This window comes from Papaver somniferum, chromosome 3 (genome assembly GCF_003573695.1).
Source record: "Papaver somniferum cultivar HN1 chromosome 3, ASM357369v1, whole genome shotgun sequence".
Taxonomy (NCBI): Eukaryota; Viridiplantae; Streptophyta; class Magnoliopsida; order Ranunculales; family Papaveraceae; genus Papaver; species Papaver somniferum.
Window position 1 is genome coordinate 87,824,168 of NC_039360.1, and position 24,314 is coordinate 87,848,481.

Consider the following 24,314-nt stretch of genomic DNA (forward strand, 5'->3'; position numbering starts at 1 on the left):
TTTTGGAAAGCCAATTGGCTTCGTGACCATATGACGCAGTTTTCCCTTTTTAACACTATGACAAGTTTAGAGCAACCTGATTGGTCAGAAAAGAGGGCCGGCCAAGCATGGGCGTGGCTACACTTATGGTGTGTGTGTGGAGGCTTTAGAGCGACATGATTGGTCGATGGGAAATGGGGCCGGCAAGTATGGGCCCAGCCGCAACTCACGGGAGTGTGGCAGGTTTAAAGCGACCTGATTGGTCGACAAAGGAGTAAGGGACGGTTGGGTAGCATGGGCGTGGCCAAGTGGCGGCGGCTGGCCTGTGGCATGGCCACGCGTCCTCTCATTGTTGCTCCTTCTCCGCGGCTCCTTTATTCTTTGCTTTCTGATTTTGGGTAGGACTTTGCACCTACTAATCCATGGCGGATTGTTGCTTACATGCATCAGTCTGGATAAATCTCATGTGAGCATCTTGAGTTGCTCAATAAATACGCCAGTGGAGAGGTTGAATACTCATCACTTTAGATGGCTTCGTTTCTTTGCAGAGTGACGACACATTAAATGTGAGGTTTTACAATTTTACCCCTGAACTAAAAACCACCATCAACAAGGGTTTAAAATTCAGGGTTTAAGGTTCGGGTGGCGACGACTGTGGTTTTTGTAATGGTTGTGGTGGTGTTCGTGGCCTTACACATATGACTTAACTGGGTTGGATGGCAAAGTTAATGAAATGGCGCATTTTCCAATTTTTTTTTAAAATTGGGGCAAATTTCCAACATTGCACCTCATATTGGGGCATTTTCCAAAGTTTCCCATCTATTTATTGACAAGCGATACAGCAAATTGGAATCCAATCCATCAATTACGGATTAATCATGATTCATGATCGAATTGTTATGCTTCAAAATAAAATAAAATGACTTGTTTGCTGCTTCTGTTGATGACTTTATTTTTCTTGGTAAGTTGTTGATACTGAAAGACTAGTTGACCCTTACATCACGGGGGCTCTCTCCATGCCACCTTCCCACAATTAACTAAAAAGGAGGTGGGCTTGAAACCCAAGTAAGTTACATCAGAAGATTTCCCATTACCAAAAGAACAGATATTTGACCTTATTGCTAGCTCCACAAAACTCACCCCTATTGAACTATACAATTTAACTAGATGCCTTTTCACCCTGCTGTTTGCGGGTACAGTAGAAGCGTTCATTTGCAGCTGCCTTCGCTAAACAGTCAGCCACATAGTTACGTTCTCGATAACTATGCACAAATTTACCCTACTACATCATAAACTGACAAAAAAGTGGATCGATCTCCTGTACCATAGATCAGCGAAGTACCAAGGGCCACACTCGCGTCTGCAAAGTTGAGTGGTGAATGTCAATCATATCAACTACTAGCTTTTAACCAGCCATGTGGTTTGTGGTTCTTGAGAATGTAGTTGGAGAAAGCTGCAAGGAACTCACCTTTGACGCCATATATGACGCCTCCAGCTCCTGCATGAGCCCAAACAAATTCGGATGCCATTGTAACTGCATTCTTCATAATAGAGTCAGTAAAGAAAGGAGCATGTCCAAAGACAAGAACGTTCCTGCGCCACCAAATACTCCACAGTAAGTAAGGATCACAAATTAGCCATTCTGCGGGAGGATTTGCATTTTGGGAGTAAAGTACATTTTAGAAGTCCCGCTGCTTTACAAGGTATCCGAACATCTCAGCTGGTCGCGACTTTGTCCCACAAAGGTTGGATTAGAGGGCATGATATGAAAAAATGACCAAGAGACTCGGCATTGGTATGACAGAAAAGGGCAGCCGGGAGTAATCTGAAGCCCTCTACGAATAAGGTTCTCCCTGTGGTCCTCGGACAAGCGACAAGAAAATTGCCATTGCCAAAGAAAAAAATGCCTAATCCCTAATGTGTTGGGATGGCAGTGAATTTGTTGCGCTAAACAGAATTCTCCATAGTTTTTGGACATTGTCTATAATCACAAGCAAGCCCATAGTTTTATTTACCCAAAAAAAGTTGTGTACACTGTAGGAGAAGATAAAAGAACCACCATGGCTCTAATTTTCTCCTGTATGGGTGGGAGGGAAGAGATGTCACACTGTACCAAGATTCCAACCTCCAGAATCTGTTTTCCAAACAAATGCAAAGGAAATTTATCTACACATTGGTCATCTGAAACTGTCTCTAGCTACCCTTTAGAATACTCTTCCACACCTTAGAACTTGGGTTGGTAGCTTTCGAATTCCAGAAATTACTATCCTTATGTAATTAGAAGATGGAAATCTGGATACCGTATGCGGGTTTGCAAAACTTAAAGCTTTTGTTTTTCCAGCCTTAAAGCTTGGTTAATGGTTTATACTTTATACTGAAGGATTGATATGACTCATAGGTGATTTCACTATCACAGACTTATTTACTTAGAAAAACCCAACTCAAATTGATCATCTATTATGATATTATCTGTTATGCATGTAGGTTGTAGCTAGCTAGGTATTGTCTTGGTCGTTTTCATTAAGCATGACCCGTAAATTATGAAGATGACATGCAATGCAACGAAATGCCAGTTAAGGTTTTTACACAGATCCTAAAAACCAATTTTCATACTCTTTGTATACCTATGGAACTTCATCGAATCATCCACCGTTTTCATTGCCTAATGAATGACAATTGTTGACTCTAAAATCAATGAAAAATGCCACTAGTTGGATTCCAAGGCCTGCATCTTAACGAAAATTCAAACTCTAAATTAATGGCAGAATAGAGTCCACATCAGCTTGATTAGCAAAAATTCTGTTTCGTTGCTTTCTGAAGGAACATGGTTTAATCAAATTTGTAAGCATTTGTGCAAGATTTTAGAAAAGAAAATGGCAGGAGATAACTTCTCCCAGAGAACACCAGAGACTGAAAAATAAAATTCCAAAGACAAATTTCATGAAAAACAATATACCCATTACAAGATTAATGGGTAAGTAAATTGAATTTAGTCGTAACCACAGAATTCGACAAAAAAAAAAAAACAGTATACATCATCTCTCTTTTTTTCCTACAAGTTGGAGACGTAAATATTCAGAAAGAAAATAAAAGAAATGATAAAATTTTCTAATCTATTTATTCTTGAAATTACTCAACTACATGACCTTCATAAATGGTATTTAATCTCATTCTAAAAGATCTAATAGCAATCTTAGCTCGTCTTGAAGCACTTTTGTGTATTTTCCTGACAGACCCAGATCTTTTCATCTCAACCGACATTGGTTTATCATCAAATCTCTTCAAATTCGACTCAAATCCATTATCAGCCTCATAATAATTATTACTATGAACTTCAAAAACTGGAGAAATCCTCAATTTCTTTCTTCCTCCGCTTCGACGACCTTTCTTCATAGATGAGCTCTTCATGAACGCAGAACTTGCTTTTACAGCTAACGCAGCCATATCTGATGCTGTTAATCGGTATTTCAACCGACTCTTTTCAAGTACGAAATAAATCTGACCTAATTGAATCTCTTCCTCAGAACCCAAAGCTTTTACATAATCGTCGTAGAGTAAATGATCCGAATTACAAAGTATACATGAATTCGACGAATCTAATTGATTTAAAACGTGATATACTCTTACAGGAGCTGAATATTGTGTTAAATTCCCATTCAATGATATCACTTTCGCTGACGATAATGCTTGATTTTCTGAATAATCAATCGATGATGAAAAACATAAACCCATTTCCAAAATCTTTTGCTGATGATGACCGAAGCTTTGAGCTGTATGTGTAAACAGATTACAGGAGGATTCTAGAACAAGTTATTTGAGAGAGAGAAGAAGGAAACGGAGAATAATGAATGCGATAATGGGGGGAAGAATGTGAAGTATTTAAAGGAGGTTTTCGAGGAGAGAGAAAATGAAGAAGAAGTGGGGAGGAAGTCAGGAACAGGCGTCATTCACACCATCATTAACGAAATTCAGTTAAAAAAAGTACGGGAAAATTTAACGCAGTTTATTTTAATGCCTGCACGTATACCATGACGTGGAAATCTTACTTGTGCTGGAATTATTACGAGAAATAGAATGTTTCTTTTGACTAAATGTTGTGTTTGACTTTTACAGTCTGTTCTTATTGGTTGAATACAGATAAAACCGGAGTCAAGTTACTGTACGCGCTAACGAAAAGTGCGTTGAGAAAGACACGAGCTGGTTCGTATTCGTATATGGTTGGCATTTATTCGGACACTTTTTCACGGGTACACAATAGAGGCTTGTTGTTGTTGCTTGTTTTGGACCTACCTTTTTGGCAAAGTCACCGTTTTGAGTTTCTTCTTATAGATTGTCTGCGAACGTTAATGAAAGGCTAAACTTCAAACCAGCAGAATCACCAACTTTGACACTTTCAAGTGATGAGATCGGTCGAGTGGTCTCAGTTGGAGATGGGATTGAATAACGAAAGAAGTCGACAAAGTAAAATGAGTTCAAGAAGGAAATTGTCTCTATATAGAAGGATTCCGAAATAGAAGAGTTCAATCTAGAAGCCACTACACGGACTTCAAGTTCTGACAATCTGACTTGAACTCTCACCTGCTCTGTCCCCAACAACGAAGAAAAAGAAAGCTACAAACGGGGCATTTTCGGGGAGTAGCCCAGCCTGCTTCAAGGTGGTTCTTCCTAACCTACTACTTTCCATGCATATAATATGTATTTAGGTATGCCGTCTTGGTAAATAAAACCGTTTCCTTCGGTATCTATATGTGTGATGTGGAAGAGTTTCTATTGGATCAGGAACACACTAACACCGTTCTTTAACAGGTAGGTTAGTACTCGTGATTAGATTTTTTTTTTCTTTTTTTAACTGCACAAAGAACAGTCACTTAAGAGCCTTAAGACAATGACATTCTGTCACAAATGTTGGTAACGCCAAATAGTAACATGCAGTAATACGATTTAAGCCTCTAAATGGAATGACCCGAGTGACCTAACTGATGTTGAACACATGCACCTACTTTTAGCCTCAAAGAGTCAAAAACAACGAACATAAAAATAAAAAATAAAAATCAAGTTGCAACTTGACAACTTGCGTACATTGATTCCAAAATATAAAACGAGAAATACAGGTGTAAAGGGTAATAAGAAAATATATAGATTGATTCGACTTGGTCTTATCTACTCCTCCAATTGGATAGACTCGTGTGTGTTTGCTTATTTATATTCGATAATAATCGACTGTGTCTATCACTCCGTATATTCAAATGTTAAAATGCACCTCGTGTAGAATAATTATACATTGCAAATATCCCATGATTCCCATCTATCCTCCTTACTCGTGTTATATATTTGTTGACATGCTAAATTGTAATTTCTTATTATAAAAAAACATAACAAAATGCAGCTGGTTTCATAGTGAGTATGTGAAAGGAAAAACCATTTATATATTTCCAGTTTTATGCAAAACATGCAAAAGAAAAAATTAAGTTTGGATAAGAACGTGACACAAGCATACTACTAACTACAAGAAAAAGTCAAAACCTATTCACCAGCTCGCTTGTAGAGTAGACATAACTCCATGCCATTTACTTTCAAACTTCCCGCCCATGGTTCACATTAGATGCTGGACCAGTTTGCACGAGGATTTTCAAGAAGCTGCTAATTGCCTCAATACTCGGTCTCTATCAACATTAACTGTTTTCAGATTAGGCGATTACAGTATTTTTGAAACTAAGTTGTGCAAAGAATACGGCTGGAAAACCTTCATTGAAGCCGGTACAATTTTAAGCTTAGCTGACAGTATAAAATAAAACGTGCCAGAAAACAAACGGCAATCGGCAATAATTCAAGATTAGGGAACACAGTAAAACATTTTGGCTTGACAAAACATCAGATAAGTGTTGCTGAATAATTGAGCAACAGACAAACAAACGTGTTGTCCTTTGGTGGGAAGGTACACCATCAAAAAAGAAATCCCGAGTCAAAGGAAGAGTAGTGGAACAGTATCTCTTGTGTTCCACGGAATTATATGGTTTGAAGATTTGATTGGTCAGCTGTGATTACGCTCGCACATATGTGAGCTAATAGTGGAGGGCCAGAGTACACGTAGTCTCGTAGCAAGTCACTTGGGATTCTAATTGAGCCAGACTGATTTTTTTTTTTTTTTTTTGCTAGGAAAAGAAAGCATCACATTGATTAAAATAGGTTTACACCATTTTCGAGAAAGTAGGGAATACTGGATTCATCCCATTCGCTAGTAACTTTCTCTATACGACTATGCTTAGCAGCTAAGTCTGCAATACTATTAAGATTCCTCTTAAGGTGATTATACCTTATCGAATGAATATCTTTTAAAAGAAATAGACAATCATCTAAAACAGAGCAAGAGGACCAGCTAGTCTGTCCTTTGTTATTATTCAGATAAGCCATAACATTCTTGGCATCACTGATTAAGAAAATGTCCTGGTAGTTTTTGGAGAGGATCCATTTAGCTGCCTATAGAATGGCTAAGCTTTCAGCACCCTCAGGACTAGAAGCAGCACCATCAACTAGTTTGCAGCCCTTGAAAGAACCTGCATGATTCATTGCCACAATGCCAACACCAGAGTTGTTAGTATCCTTGTCAAAAGAAGCATCACAGAAAACAAGTAAGTTGTTTTCAGGCATAGTATTAAGAAAATTATCCTCATTGACAACAACAGTTTGAGGATTAGAAATAACATCATTGACCAAAGAGCTAACAGTCTCATCTGCCAAACTAAGAGCAGTATTGGCAGTGAGTTGAGGGTTCAGGGGCTTGTTATCAAAAACTTTAGAGCACCTGTCTTTCCAAATACACCAAGCTGCAGTGAACACAATAATAGATTTATCTAACAGATTCTTAGTGGAGAGCCATTTAGAAATCCAGTCCTTAATGCTAATGTCACTATCCAAGTCTTGAGCAATAACATGACTGACAGCAGGGAGGTTGGACCAGACATTCCTAGCAAAGTTACAATGAAGAATCATGTGTTTTGGAGTATCATTGACTCCAGAATTGCAGGATTTGCACCTGTTGTCATGGTTGCTGCTATAACTAGAGAGCTTACTGCCTGTGGGAAGAATGTTTTCAACACATTTCCATAAAAAGAGTTGAGTTTTAGGCAAAAGTGGAGTCTTCCAAAGAGTCTTGTGTAATTCTAGATCTGGATTGGGTGTAAAATTATGTGGCAACTCATTTGCTAATAGCTTATACACAGATTTAACTGTTAAAATGCCATTCTTATTAAAAGGCCAAATGAGGGTATCACATCCAGAGACTGGTATTCTCATCCTACAAATCCTTTGGCTATTTTCACTGGTGCTAAGGCAACATTCCAAGTCTTATCCTCATGATTTATGAGGTCAGAAACTTTATAATTAGGATTGGGAAAACTAGAACACAGAGGCAAAGAAGCATTAAGGATCCAATTATCAGAAAAAGCATGAATAGTAGATCCATCCCTTAAATCCCAAAAAGCATGTTGTTTCAGAATATCCAGACCATTACAGATACTTGACCAAACCTAGGATTGACTCCATGGTTTTTTATAATGAATGGGATGACAGTTTTTGAAATACTTGCGTTTTAAAATCCTAACCCAAAGCTCATTAGGTGAGTGAATTAAAAGCCAGGCAGTTTTAGCTAAGAGAGCAAGATTCATTTTTTTAAGATTCCTAAAACCTAATCCTCCCTGTAATTTATGAGAACAAACCTTTTCCCATTTCTTAAAGTAATAGCCTCTACGACCATCTTTACCCCACCAAAAATCTCTTTGAGATTTCTCCATTTTATCAACAATGGTGTCAGGAAGAAGAAATGAGTTCATATGATAATTGGAAGTAGTCTTTAAATTATGTTGAACAAGGACAGATCTACCAGATTGGGTTAATTGCTTACCCTTCCAATTAGCAACTTTAGAATCATGATGATTGTTCAAATGAGACATACACTCAGTCCTATTTCTAGTGACAAACAGTGGGATCCCTAGATAATTTTCATTAAGTTCTATTTTCCTCACATTCATTGATCTGATAAGAGACACACAGTGGTCTGGGAGAACATTTTTGCTAAAGAAACAATCTGACTTTTCAAAATTAATCATCTGGCCAGAAATACTACTAAAATCATTGATTAAAGCCATAAGATTAGTAGTTTCAGAATGTGTAGCTTTAGTGAAAAGCATACAGTCGTCTGCAAAAAGCAGGTGAGATATACTAGGAGCTTCATTAGTGACCTTAAAGCCATGGATGAGATTGATGTGCTCAGCACGGATAAGATACCTAGAGAAAGCCTCCATACACAAAATAAACAGATAAGGAGACAAGGGATCACCTTGTCGCAAACCTCTAGTAGGGTTAAAAGAAGGACAAGGTGAACCATTCAGTAAAATACAAATATTGGTTGTACTAATGCACTGCAAAATCAGTTGACACCAATGATCTGAAAACCCAAACTTTTTAAGCACAAAAATTAAGAAAGACCATTCAACTCTATCAAAGGCCTTAGACATATCGAGTTTAAGGCCCATGATACCACATCTGTCTTTCTTTTTCTTCATAGAGTGAACTAACTCATGTGCAATCACCACATTATTTTGTATATTTCTACCAGGTACATAAGCAACCTGATATGGTGAAATAAGATTGCTCAAAAATGGTTTCATTCTATTCACCAGAATTTTAGATATAATTTTATAATTTGAATTGCAAAGAGAAATGGGCCTAAAGTCAGCAGGGCTTGTAGGCTTATTTACCTTAGGAATTAGAGAAATGAAAGTGTGATTCATTTCTTTCAAAAGATGTTTAGAGTGAAAGAAACTTTGGACAGTCTCTAAGACATCATTTTCAAGCAAATTCAGGTTTTGTTTGTAAAAACCTGGTGGAAACCCATCTGGACCAGGGGAAGTCCATGGTTTCATTTGCCTAATGGTATTCCTAACCTCTTCTAGAGTGATGGGACTAAGCGAATGATCATTGTCCTCATCAGTAATACATTTATCAATACAATTCAGAAAATTATTATTCAAGACAGGGTTAGTTGTAGTAGAAATATTCTTGAAATGGGAAACAAGAAGGTCCTCAATATTACCTCTATCCTCAAACCACTGTCCATTTGCTAATTTAAGAGAGCTGATATGGTTGAAATGTCTCCTTCTATTCACATGAGTGTGGTAGTAAGAGGTATTTCTATCATGAAATAATCTACTCACTTGCTTCCAATGGGTAAATTTACAAGACTACCTTCAGTTACTTGGTGCCAGGTAAATAAAAAAAGGAAAATAAATAAATAAGGTTACTTGTTGGAAATGTTATTCGGATACTTCTTTCCCACTTTCCTATTCACCTCCCTACCATCTAAACCACACATCTAGATTTGGATTAACATTCATGTACAAGTAGGGTTCACCATTCTCCAAATGTGGGGTTAAGATCGTAGAAATGAATAGGGAGGTGGACCAAAGGGAGTTGAATGGCACTGCCGGTTACTTATAGAGGAGTAATAGAGGAGTAACGATAGTTAGTCCTCCTACTAACTGTATGCTTTCTTGGTCAGATAGACCTTACATTAAATATCACACCAAAATGTGGTATGTTCTTAGGATCGCTTAGTTGAAGAGTTAAACGTTTAAATGACATCATATAGCATGAAATGGTTTCACCCATTGGTAAAGGCTTTTTTCCCGACATTTTTTCTTCCTCATCAAACAAAATATAATGAAAAATCTCACAGGCACGTAAATACAAAGCAATGACCTAAAAAAGATAAAGAGGGATGTGTTATAACAAAAATCGTAGGAATATGGTGTAGGATGTTGGTATAGGAACAAATAGAACATAATACTTTGATAAACTTCACAACTGGAAGTGATTTTATTATTCTCCAAATCTATCTCTCTGACAAATAAAACATGCAGCCTTTATAAAGGCTTACATACTGAATTGCCAAACCTAGAAAATAAAGGAAGATCACTACAAAATCTAAACAAATAAAGAGAATTCTCAGAAAAGTCAAAAGAATACGACATCATTCCACGCGCTGTATAATATCTCTTATTTCCTAACCAAAAATATCTTAAACTAACCAAATTCAGACATAATTGGTTAACAAATACGGTTGAGTCGGTCTTTTTATTCCTAGTAGGATTCAACCTGGTCTTTCCCTACATCATTCTTCCCTAGAAGGAGGAAATTCTCCCTCGAATTAGGCAGGTCGTCGTCAGATGAGTCACCAATGTAAGGAATGAGATGACGCACATTGAATACATTTGTCGTGCGAATATGACTTGGAAGCTTCAGACGGTAAGCATTAGGATTTATCTTTTCGATGACTTCCAAAGGACCTACCTTACGAGGACCCAATTTGTTGTAAGTTCCAGGCATTCTTTAATGAGCGCATCCCAAATAAAATCACCTACATCAAACTCAACATGGCGACGGTGACGATCCGCAGCTGACTTATACTTGTTGGAAGAAGCAACCGAATTCCGGCCTGTAATAGTATGAACATCTCCAAAAGTAGATCAATAACTTAGGGTTAGAGCATTGCTCGATTGAACCCACCAAGCGTTGGTATGTCAAGGTTGGTTGTCATATTTTAGTATCAAAACCCAATTAGAGTCGCTTGATTAAAATTACTAGAGTCAACTTCATTTATGGTAGACTAGAATTTCTAGGAATGTTGAGACATACAAGTATTACTCTGAAGACATGAAGAACGTGAAGACGTAACGACTACAACGAAGACATCATCTTTCCACTTGAGGTTAGTACTACTTACTTGACTTGTTTCCATTCATATCGTTTTTTCAAGATGTTTAAGATTAAAAACATAACATGCAAGGTTATATATATGATAATCTAGTATTAGACTTGATCATATTAGTATGATCAAAGTGTCAAGAAGTATATGAATTACGAAGTATAATGTTTATCTTTTGAACTTCGTAAATGCAACATCGGCATAATCATTGTAACTTTTTACTTTACGAAGTATGATGTGTTTCTGAAACCGCAGGGGTACCAAAATACACCACGACTTTTTTCTTAGGCAATCTATATGGACAAACTCAATACAAATCCTAGAGTTAAACTTAATCAAGTAATATTATCTTAAAGTTATATCTATATTTCTTGCGATTAGAACGTTTACAGAACCGGATCCGTCAACCTATCACAAAGACATGACTTGGACGGTACCAAAGACCAATGTCCAAGAATCAATTAAGTCGTATCCAAGAAACTAGGTTTGAAAATGCGGGGGTATAACAACCACACCCAATATTTCGATTAGCAATCTGTATGGACTAACTCCAATATACTTTCTAGAGAATAAACTAGACAGTCAGACTCAATCTAGAGAAAAGTATATCGAGGAGTTAATATCTCTCTCTTGATTTGATTTTACTCAAGCAAATGGAAATCTGCGAGTCTTTATCAAATGCAAGGATAATAAACTAGGATGGTACCAAAGACCAATATCCAAGAATCAATCAATTTCCAATCAACAACCAAAGGTTGGATTTTACAATTGATCGATACAAACGCACAACCTGTGATATTTCAATTATATAACAAAATATAATGCGGAATAGAAATAACACAGATAATAGAATTTTGTTAACGAGGAAACCGCAAATGCAGAAAAACCCCGGGACCTAGTCCAGATTGAACACCACACTGTATTAAGCCGTTACAGACACTAGCCTACTAAAAACTAACTTCGGTATGGACTGTAGTTGAACCCTAATCAATCTTACACTGATTCAAGGTACAGTTGCGCTCCTTATGTCTCTGATCCCAGCAGGATACTAAGCACTTGATTCCCTTAACTGATCTCACCAACAACCAAGAGTTGCTACGACCCAAAGTCGAAGACTTTAGTAAAAAAATCTGTATCACACAGAAAAGTCTACAAAGATAGATATATCTGTCTCCCACAGATAAACCTAAAAGTTTAGTTCTGTCTTTTGATAAAAATCAAGGTGAACAAGAACCAATTGATAAACTAGACTTATATTCCCGAAGAGCAGCCTAGTATTATCAATCACCTCACAATAATCTAAATTGTATGTAGCGAAACTAGATATTGCGGAATCACAAACGATGAGACGAAGATGTTTGTGATTTCTTTTTGTCTTACCGTATCGGAGATATAATCTCAAGTCAATTATTCAATTGAAACCGTACGATAGAAAATGACAAGATCAGATCGCTCAACTAAAAGAGAAGTAGTTTCGTCTGGCTTCACAATCCCAATGAAGTCTTTTAGTCGTTAATCGACATGGTCTCGATAAGAAACCTACGATTAAAGGGGAATCGACTCTAGCAAACCAACTAGTATCACACAGGAGGTGTGGGGATTAGTTTCGCACAGTTTCTAGACGTCTCCTTATATAGTTTTCAAATCAGGGTTTGCAATCTAGGTTACCTTGGTAACAAAGCATTCAATAATCACCATTAGATGAAAAAACTGATTTATCCAAGCTAATGTCTTTCAACTGTTAGATCGAAACTTAGCTTGTCACACACAAATGACATGTATTCATTTAGGTTTGAGTAACCGTACCTAAACGTGTACATTGGTTGGTTCACAAATGGTTGACCAATGGTTAGCCATATGAGTGCTTTCATATTAACCGTATTCATCTTTCTCATAACAAGTTCAAATGACTCATAAGAACTAGTTCAAGAGTTGTTCAATTGCTTAGGTCTTTATACATAGACACAATTGAAACAAAATCGGTTTGATTCATTTGAATCAATTCATGAACAATATACCCACGGTTCGCAAAGATTGCATTCTTATAATTTATTGTTTTAAGTCCATGAACTACCAATTTGAGAAATAACTACCTTGGGTACGCGTACCGGTATGCGTACCTTAGCTACCGGATTTTGAGTTGGTTTTAGTTTCCAAACTCAGCAGACTTTTTCGGGTGAAAAAGTTCCGCCAGTACGCATACGGGTACGCGTACCTAAGGTGACTGGTTTTTGAGTTCGTAAACTTCAAACTCAGCAGAATTTCACGGACGTGAATTTCCGCCAGTATGCGTACGGGTACGCGTACCCAACCTGTCTCCTTCACCAATACGCATGCACACATATGCACGCACTTGGTTTCCGGCACATGGATTTATACACTAATGTGCGAACAAACTATATTCTTATATCCATAGGTGGTTACATATTCTCAACTTTACATTTCAATCATTGAAACATTCTTCTACAATGTTATAACAGTCGTTAGACATAAAGAATTGACTATCGTCATCAAAGTTATTTTCAAGATTGAAACGTCATCATGACTTTCGTCACGGGTAAAGATGAAGATGGTTAAAGCAAAATCTTACCAACATGTATTTCGAGAAAAAGATAGGAGAGTAAACTCGGCTCGAAATAGCAAATGTGTATGTATGAAAACTATCATACTTATTCGACTTTTGTCTCAAGAGTAGGAGATACAGTAGATAGACTTTTTAGTGACAATATGAGTTCAAGGCTCCACATACCTTTTGGTCGGATGAAGTTCCATTGGTTCCTTGAGTAGTTCTTCGTCTTTGCAAGATAATCGCCATGGAGTCTGGAGCTCAACTATTCCTAACTATCCTAGAACGAGACTTAGTCATAAGTATACTAGAAATCAAGACATATAGTTTTGATCACAAATATTGACAAACATGCTTGAGATAGCAACGCATGCGAGTTCGACCGAGCAATGCTCTAACAATCTCCCTTTTTGTCAATTTTAGTGACAAAACTATCAATACATATGGATTACAAAATAAATAAAACTTTGTAGCTTCTCATCCACATGCTTGATCTCCTTGGTGCTTCAACCTTACTTGAAAACTTCTTCTTTTCCAAGTACTCCCATGATTCCATAAATGTTCAATTCAACATCATAGTTGTTGAAGTTCCGTAGCCATAACAATGAGAAAAAAAAAAAGCTCTCGATCATTGTTATACAGTGTCATAGTATTATTGCACAATATCAAAGTTCTCATATCACAACTTTGACAACAATACTATGGTGATATGTATCACTCCCCCTTAGTCAATACTTTCGTCTCAACATGAAAACTACTCCCCCTTATCAATTTTCACAGTTTTGACCTAATTTGCACAATTGATCGTATTAGGTCCGAAACTCTCCCAAACACTTTGGATTTTCATGAAGTGATCGTCAGGCGGTCACGGGACAACCCAGGGCCGGTTTCATGACTCCATGGTCGGTCCCTCGCCTCGTCATAATTAATTAGGTTTTCTCACCTAAGGCTCAGACGAGCATTTTTTTATAAATGATTAAGCCAGCATTTAATCATTCTTCCACCAACAAATCGTCAACTCTTCAGGAGTTCTTCGTATTTGATCACGTGAGCATATGGACACTACATGGTTGATCCACGGTCCCATGTAGTCGCGCCCTCCTTCGTCCTGAAATTCTGACGAACCATGAATTGATCATGAATTGATCAAATTAGGGTTTCTGAATCCAAGGATCATCATTCCAGATTCTAACCTTAATAATTTTACGACGGCCTCATGGTCATTAATTTTATTAATTGTGCTCGGTTCAACGACTAGTATTCTAATTAATATTTTTGGTACGCTGCCAATAATCCATCAGATGAGCAACACATGCTCAGACGATCAAATATTCAACAATTCATCACATGAGCAACACTTGCTCAGATGATAAATATTTGCTCAAACCAAGGAATATTGGTTCAACAATCAATATTCAACAATCCATCGAATGAGCAACACTTGGTCACATCATAAGAATTATACCTCTGTCTCATGGCATGTTCAATTCATGAGTTTCAGAACATCATGTTCGACACTCAGCAACTACATGGACTCATCTTCCCATCAAACCACGAAGTCATCAATTGACTAACAAACCACGAGACATCAATCTTGTCACTTGGGGGGGATATCATTTAGGGTTTTGGTCTGGCGCTCTACGGCACGTGTGTTCAAACACACAATAGAATGTGAGCAAGTCGTGCAATCAATTGAAGGAATTCACGAGGTAGTGGGTGGAAAATCGACCAAGTCTCCACACATTGAGAAACTGGTTTCAAACACGATCTCCACTTCCCCACTCCTTGATTCCATCAACTGTCACACTTCATGGAATCATGGTGTCAACAATTCCAGCAATATAAATAAGTCTTTTAATCATGATTGAATCATCAGCATCAACAGTATCATCAGTCTCACGTCAAACTGACAACACAGGATCATCAACTCATCAATTGAGCAACTACTCTCAATTGAGCAATTTCAATCATTCAGAGCTTATTATATTCAGAATTCACACACCCACAATCTTTGATTACCATTGATTCCACACATTTTTCAGCTTCCCTCCTACAGATCAACCCATCCTCTCTTGTGACCGAATTTACTCTGGAACGGTCATTGTCTTGATTTAGGCCGGAGTACTACAGATTGATCTCTCGAATCTAAAGCACCCCCTTTGCAGCGGTGCATCTGTGTGAGGTTTAACCTTTCGCTCGGTTTGAGGAGTCACCTTCGTACGGTCGTCTCCTCAATTCCTTAAAAACCAGCAAATCGTTTCTCCCCATTTACACTTCTTCAAGATTTTGAAGTCGTACGTGAACAACTTGGAATTGCAACAAGGAATCTTGAGTTTTTGAAAAATGAACTGAAGAAAGCATCTGATGAGCTCGTCCATGTTCAATCTCTGGTTGCTTACCTGATCTAGTTTTTTTCAGATCATGTTCCCTATAGGAGTTTATTTGCCTAGTAAATCTTCTATTTTTCTTGTTTTTAGAAGAATAACTAGAGGTTGGAATAGCATGTTTTTGTGATTACACATATCTATGTCCAATGTTTTCATCTTCATGTTTTTAGATTTATTGGTTTAAACTCTAAAATTATTTGGAAGATGATTTTTTTTCGCAGTATTAATCTTTATGGTTTTATATATTGCAATATTGTTATGGGATATGTGTGTTTGCGTCCGTGAACTTGATTGTCCCATATCTTGTCAAAAGTAAAGTCGTTCATGAATTGATATGCATGTACGGATGAAAGAATTAATGGACTTTTGACAATTACAAAAGTTAAGCCTATATTGTCAATCTTTGACGGAAAATAGGTTAAAATCTTTTGTTTGCAAGGATTATGTCTATTAAATGTCGTTATGCAAATGGTGATGGAAAATAGAATGAATCCTTGTGTATTCCACAGTAATTGATCTTCCCAGATCCATATTTTATGTATTATTGTGTGGCTCCGTAATGTGTCTTATGTTGAGCACGAAACAACCAAGTTGATTATTTTTATGATTAGCCTTGTTGTTGTTCCGTGAGGTACTTTATGTTGAGCATTTTGAACTAAATTAATCATCTTGTTTGGTTATTTAGTTATGACTCCATAAGTCTTCTTATGTTTGAGAGTTCATGACTGGGTTGATTGTTTTTCATGATTAACTTAGTCATTGCTCCATATACTTTCTTATGTGAGTATGACCAATTAAATTGATTACTTTTGTGATTAGTTTGTATTTAGATTAGATTAATTATGGATTTACTTGTAATTAATCTAATTGAGTACTCTTAAGTCTCCATAAGTTTACTTGTGTTGAGCATTTTTGGTTAAATTAATCATGAACTTCTTGTGGTTAATTTAATATTTTGGATTCAAATTCATACTTGTATGTGATTTGTTATGTCCAAAGAAATCCTTCTTTTCTTTCGAAATTAAGGTCGCTATTGTTGTTCCCTTGGGAATGACATTTTATGGGGGAGAGTTCTTTTTGAACTTGCGCTTAATTGCCAAATCTTTGTGGGGAGTGCGGATGTGGAATATTATAGGGGTTATCTTGTATCTTTAAACTCCTCGAGCCGAGTTTATCTCGCCTATCTATTTCTCGAAATATGTGTTGGTAAGCTTTCGCTTTAGCCGAATTCATCTTTACCTAGTAACGAAAGTTATGTTATGTTTCAATCACTTTGAAAATTGCTCTGACGAAAAATGGTCTGTGAATAACGGCTATATCCATCCTCTGAGAATGTTTCAATGATTGAAATGAGAGTTTAGATTACATAACCATTGGTAGGATATAAACATTGTTGTGGAAACACATATATGTATAAGTCCTTATTCCTTGAACTAAAGTTTGCGAACTTTATTGATCAAGAGAAATTGAAGTGGCATGAGCCAAGTCCGCGAACTTGCGGAACTTCTCGGCCCGAGATTTTCTGCTGGAGTTTGTGTACTCCTTCCGTGAGCTTAAGTCCGCGAACCCAGTCTGCGAACTTGAGAAGGTTATATTTAAAGTCGGTTGTTCTTGAACTAATGTTTAAATAAACTAAGGAATGCGTTTTCAAACCGTGGATACAAAGTTCATGAACTGATTCGAGTGAATCAAACCGATTTTGCTTCAATTGTGTCTTCTGTAGTTACATAAGATTTCCTTGCAATTGAACAACTCTCTAACTAGTTCATTTGAGTTATTTGAACTAGTTATGGTGAAGAAGAATAAGGTTGATATGAGAGTAATCATATGGCTAACCATTTGGTTAAACCAATAAATGTTAATGTTTGGGTACAGTTCATAAACCCAAAATTGGACATTTCATTTGTGTGTGACAAGCTAAGTTTTCGATCTAACGGTAGAGAAATATTAGCTTGAATCTAATCAGGTTTTCATCTAACGGTGAATATTGAATGCTTTGTTACTAAGCTAACATTGATTGCAAACCCTTATTTGAAAGTGTATATAAGGGAAAACTCTAGAGAACATGAGTTCTTCTTGTACGATAAACATTAACAGGTCTATTATGCTTTTGTGTATTTGAAGAACTCATCGAACTGACCTTCCTGGTAGGGATCACAGGGTGTGTACTAAAACCAACTGTTTTATACATACGAATGTCAGTTACACCTTTAAGAATTAAATATAAGGTGTGTTGAAGTTGAACCAACGATTTGTTTTTAAACTTCGATTTCCCTTTTTGCACAGTATGCCCTTTTGAATTACAAAAAAAAGCACACTTTCGATCACATGAGTGATTAGATATTTCAGACCTAACATTATCGTTCGGAGAATTCTTTGTTCCAACTGATGTATGAATCCCCTGTACATTAGTTTGAGTGGGAAGAGAATCTGAAATTACTTCTGAAACTGGAGCTCTTTCGGTTTGGATAGAAGTAGATGGAATATCAGACTTTTCTGAACATCCTTGAATGGAGAGTTTATTCTGAAGATGTTCAATATTCAAAGCATCCTTTTTAAGTTTTGCCTCAAGTAAGATACGATTTGATCGCACTTCAGGATTTTCTTTATAAGAATCCTTTTCACTGGATCCACAGTCTTTTACTACACCAAGCAGAACATTGACATGTTTTCTTAACTGTTTGAATCTATTAGCTTGAATTCTAACAAGGTTTAGAATTACTTTACTCTCTCTAGTTGTTTCCTCTTGAATAACAGAGTCAGATTCATTAGAGAAACACATGTCAGTGTTAATCTGTTTCTTTTGAACACTGGGTTCGTCTAAAAGAGAGATTGAGGGATCTTTCTCTTTGAGAATTTTTATTTCTGGTGACGCGTTCATCAGAGATAATACTCTTGTCCATAGAGTCAGATCGCTACAAACACAGACTTGTAAGGTCTTTAACGTGTTTGCCTGCTCTGATACCAATTGAAAATGCGGGGGTATAACAACCACACCCAATATTTTGAATAACAATCTATATAGACTAACTCCAATATACTTTCTAGAGAATCAACTAGACAGTCGGACTCAATCTAGAGAAAAGTATATCGAGGAGTTAATATCTCTCTCTTGATTTGATTTTACTCAAGCAAATAGAAATCTGCGAGTCTCTATCAAATACAAGGATAATAAACTTGGATGGTACCAAAGGCCAATATCCAAGGATCAATCAATTTCCAATCAACAACCAAAGGTTGGATTTCACAATTTATCGATACAAACGCAAAACCTGTGATATTTTCATTATATAACAAAATATATGCGGAATAGAAATAACACAGACACCAGAAATATTGTTAACGAGGAAACCGCAAATGCAGAAAAACCGCGGGACCTAGTCCAGATTGAACACCACAATGTATTAAGCCGCTACAGTCACTAGCCTACTACATACTAACTTCGGTCTGGACTGTAGTTGAACCCTAATCAATCTCATACTGATTCAAGGTACAGTTGCGCTCCTTACGTCTCTGATCCAAGCAGGATACTACACACTTGATTCCCTTAGATGTTCTCACCCACAACCAAGAGTTGCTACGACCCAAAGTCGAAGACTTTAGTAAACAAATCTGTATCACACAGAAAAGTCTACAGGGATAGATAAATCTGTCTCCCATAGATAAACCTAAAAGTTTTGTTCTTTTTTTTTGATAAAAATCAAGGTGAACAAGAATCAATTGATAAACCGGATTTATATTCCCGAAGAACAGCCTAGTATTATCAATCACCTCAAAATAATCTGAATTGTATGGTAGCGAAACTAGATATTGCGGAATCACAAACGATGAGACGAAGATGTTTGTGATTTCTTTTTATCTTGCCTTATCGGAGATATAATCTCAAGTCAATTATTCAATTGAACTCGTACGATAGAAAATGGCAAGTTCAGATCGCTCAACTACAAGAGAATTAGTTTCGTCTGGCTTCACAATCCCAATAAAGTCTTTCACTCGTTAATCGAAAGGGTCTCGAGAAGAACCCTAAGATTAAAAGAGAATTTACTCTAGCAAACCAACTAGTATCACACAGGAGGTGTGGGTATTAGTTTTGCACAGTTGCTAGACGTCTCCTTATATAGTTTTCAAATCAGGGTTTGGAATCTAGGTTACCTTGGTAAAAAAGCATTCAATAATCACCGTTAGATGAAAAACCTGATTTATCCAAGCTAATATCTTTCAACCGTTAAATCGAAACTTAGCTTGTCACACACAAATGAAATGTATTCATTTAGGTTTGGGTAACCGTACCTAAACATGTACATTGGTTGGTTCACAAATGGTTGACCAATGGTTAGCCATACGAGTGCTTTCATATTAACTGTATTCATCTTTTTCATAACTAGTTCAAATGACTCATAAGAACTAGTTCAAGAGTTGTTTAATTGCTTAGGTCTTTATACATAGACACAATTGAAACAAAATCGGTTTGATTCATTTGAATCAATTCATGAACAATATACCCACGGTTTGAAAAGATTGCATTCCTTATAATTTATTGTTTTAAGTCCATGAACTACCGATTTGAGAAATAACTACCTCGGTTACGCGTATGGGTATGCGTACCTTAGCTACCAGATTTTGAGTTAGTTTTAGTTTCCAAACTCAGCAGACTTTTTCGGGTGAAAAAGTTCCGCCAGTACGTGTACCTAAGGTGACTGGTTTTTGAGTTCATAAACTTCAAACTCAGCAGAATTTCACGGACGTGAATTTCCGCCAGTATGCGTACGAGTACGCGTACCCAACCTGTCTCCTTCACCAATACCGCATGCACACATATGCATGCACTTGGTTTCCGGCACATGGATTTATACACTAATGTGCGAACAGACTATATGCTTACATCCATAGGTGGTTACATATTCTCAACTCTAAATTTCAATCATTGAAAAATTCTTCTATAATGTTATAACAGTCGTTAGAGCAGTTCCTATGGTAATGTTCAAACTCAAAGTTTTGTTGAGCCACGTGGATGGTCAAACGTGTTTCTCAACTCTGGTAAAGCAGGGCAAAATGAAAAGATTTGGTTTTCTAGGGCCCCACTAGTATTTCTTTTTAATATAAAATGTTTTGTAGGATAAAGATGAAAAATAAAAATATAATATTTAAGTGAGATAAAATAGGATGAAGTGAGATAAAATAGGATAAAGTGAGATAAAATAAGGTTAAAAAGTAGTAAAATAATCAGGGATTGTACTTGGCGTCAATCAAAGAGTCGCGGGCGTCAATCCAAGTGTCGCTGGCGTTTTTTGCATGAACGCGCGTCATTTCTTCTGACGCCAGCGTTAGTAGGGATGACACGTGTCCTTACAATAGACGCGCGCCTGATGTTCCGACTCGATGTTCAAATGAATAGATCTGTTCATTGGAAAAACAATTTTCTGTGTTTGTTCATTCCATAGTGGGAGCAAAATGAACAAACTCCAAGTTTGTTCATTCCATAGGAATTGCCCTTAGACATAAAGAATCGACTATCATCATCAAAGCTATTTTCAAGATTGAAACGTCATCATGACTTTCGTCACGGGTAAAGATGAGGATGGTTAAAGAAAAAGCTTACCAACATGTATTTCGAGAAAAAGATAGGCGAGTAAACTCTGCTCGAAATAGCAAATGTGTATGTATGAAAACTATCATACTTATACGACTTTTGCCTCAAGAGTAGGAGAAAGAGTAGATAGACTTTTGAGTGACAAGATGAGTTCAAGTCTCCACATACCTTTTGATCAGATGAAGTTTCACTGGTTCCTTGAGTAGTTCTTCGTCTTTGCAAGATAATCGCCATGGAGTCTGGAGCTCAACTATTCCTAACTATCCTAGAACGAGACTTAGTCATAAGTATACTAGAAATCAAGACATATAGTTTTGATCACAAATATTGACAAACATGCTTGAGATAGCAACGCATGCGAGTTCGACCGAGCAATGCTCTAACAAGGTTGGATGTCTCTACTATGATTGATCAACGCACAACCTGTGATATTTCAATTATAAAGATAAACAACATAATGTTGAAAAAGAAATAACACAAACACCAGAAGTTTTGTTAATGAGGAAACCGCAAATGCAGAAAAACCTCGAGACCTAGTCCAGATAAAACACCAAACTGTATTAAGCCGCTATAGACACTAGCCTACTACCAATTAACTTCATACTGGAATGTAGTTGAGCCCTAAAAGGTATCCCACCGATTAAGGTACAGTCGCTCTCCTTACAACTCTTGAATCCCAACAGGACTCCACGCATTTGATTCCCCTAGATGACATCACACCAACTAAGAGTTGTTTCAACTCAATTGAAGACTTTAAACCAAATCTCCCTCCAACAGATTCAGCCTATAAAATTGATTTCCTGATTACGGTCGAAACGTATGATCAAAATCAAACGTAGGATCAAGGTGATGGAAATCGATAGCAATTTGACAAAGTCTAGCTATCCTCAAAATCTGGACTTATGCAACCCGAAGTGCATCCTAGATTATTATTCACCTCACAAGTATAAAACTTGAGGAATCAAAAAAATCTGAGACGAAGAGAACTTTGATGATTACTATCTATCTTAATCGTTGGACCAAGCTCTATAAACAATCAAGATCAGGATACTCGAGTTATCAAGGAAAGATAACTGGCACTACACCAAAAATGGACTTTAGCAACGGGCCCCCGTTGTTACAAATCGGGGTCGCAACTGCGCTCAGCTGTTGCGAGAGGGGGCGACTCGAATTTTCGCAACAAAATGTAATTGTTGCGATTTTCGAGTCGCAACTGTTTTCGCAACAGTTTCAAGTTGTTGCGACGCAGAAATTTAGCAACAGCCTTGTAGCAGTTGCGAATTTTTTACTATTAGTTGCTAAATCTGGACTGAGTCAACGAAGACTGACCCCAAAAAGCGCAGTAAAAATTTCGCAACAGATGGCAGTTGTTGCTAAATTTGCAATAATAACAAAAAAAAAAAAGAAACTCAAGCCTTTATTGACCTGGTCAAATATTCCCCCATTCTATTTTATCCTGCTACTACCCATTAACCCACTGATTTAGTCAATCAATCATACATACACAACAAAGTTAGAAAAACATTACAAGAATCATGATACAACAAAAATTTTCATTTGGATAATGTCTATACACTCCATATTATACCAATAGAATATTACATAATGTTTCAAACAATAAAGAAGTGTAACATTTTATCTTCAATAGAAAAATGAAAGCTGAAAGACAAATACATGAAGTACCTTCCCATCCATCAACGACCACAAATCTGCAAGCATGATCCAACTGAACTCCAGCTGTTGTTGCTAGTGTGGAAATCATCAATAAGCAGGAGGTTGTCCATGACCATCAACCCAAATGAGTGGTGTACCAGCATCACTATATGAATGGACTCGAGCACTTTGGAGAGAAGAGGTTGAAAATGAATACCAGCTCTCAGTCCTTGCCATATCAAGCTGTAAAACTTCATCAACCTGAGAGCCCATAAAAAAATGTCATGTAAATGTTGACTGTAATACACTCACTAATAACTAAGACTGTAAGAGTAATGGTTAAACTTGTGTATCCTAATTTTCCTGCTTCTGGGATTACTAAGACTGTAAGAGTAATACACTTACTAATTACCAGCTGCTGTTAGCAAGACTTGATCACCTCTGGGATGATCGTCCCTGAATTCCGTCACATCATAGACCTGAAAATAGTTTGATCGCCATCTAGTTAACTGTATGTAAGTAATTAAGATATGCGAGACCTTTAGATCTGATACCAAATTTCAAAGTGATTAATTCAAATGAAAAACAGCGTAAGGGCAGGGGTCTGACATACCTTGCCAGAGATAAGACGCCAGCAATCTTCAGGACCAGGACCGTATCCCATCATGGCTATTGTAAACTGAAATCGTCAGAAAAACAGAATATCAGTCCAACAATGACGTAAATACAACACCATGTAGCACCTACCTGACGTATACAATGAATGAATTAAGTGTAAATCTAAGTTATAGAAAGACATAAAGAAAGAACAATTAATCTTAAACATGAGAGAAACCAAAGACGACAAGTTAGCTGAAGATGAACAAATGCAACAACTTGGTTACTAGCTTCAAAATCATCAGGATTAGCATATTATTATTCTAAATTATCATACTGAAATGTATCTAAACATGAACATGTATAAGGCAATCTTATGCCACCCGAAACACGTTAGAGAACCTAGAAGGCAATCAAAAATAATAATTTAATATCTTTTTGTCACACTGAAAGTATTGATCAGTCAGGAAAGAAGACGATACATGCATTAATCATTTTCATAGTCTGGATTATCTCTTTTCCTAAGCAGATAGATTAGAATCTCAAGTTACCTTGTACTCTGGATTATCTCTTTTCCTGACTAGCTCCATGCCAAAAGCCTGCAGATTTGGGGGGAATAACGTAACCATTTTTAGACAGTTCAAAGTGGTAGCATGTCCTTAACGAACAAACCTTATGTTCTTATAGTAATTTATGGCGCGATCAAGATCATCTACAAGAAGCATTACTTGACACAGGGGCTCTGGTGTAGGCCCCCTCCCTAGAAGCTCAAACTTTTAA

At 37.0% G+C, this 24,314-nt stretch overlaps 1 protein-coding gene across 1 annotated transcript; it reads right to left on the reverse strand.

Annotated features, from left to right (window-relative positions):
* Nucleotides 1-6,456: 6,456 nt before the first annotated feature.
* Nucleotides 6,457-7,272, reverse strand: LOC113359706. The gene has a single exon (XM_026603297.1). It carries the CDS (start codon nt 7,270-7,272, stop codon nt 6,457-6,459), a length of 816 nt encoding a protein of 271 aa, XP_026459082.1.
* Between the last annotated feature and the right edge of the window lie 17,042 nt (nt 7,273-24,314).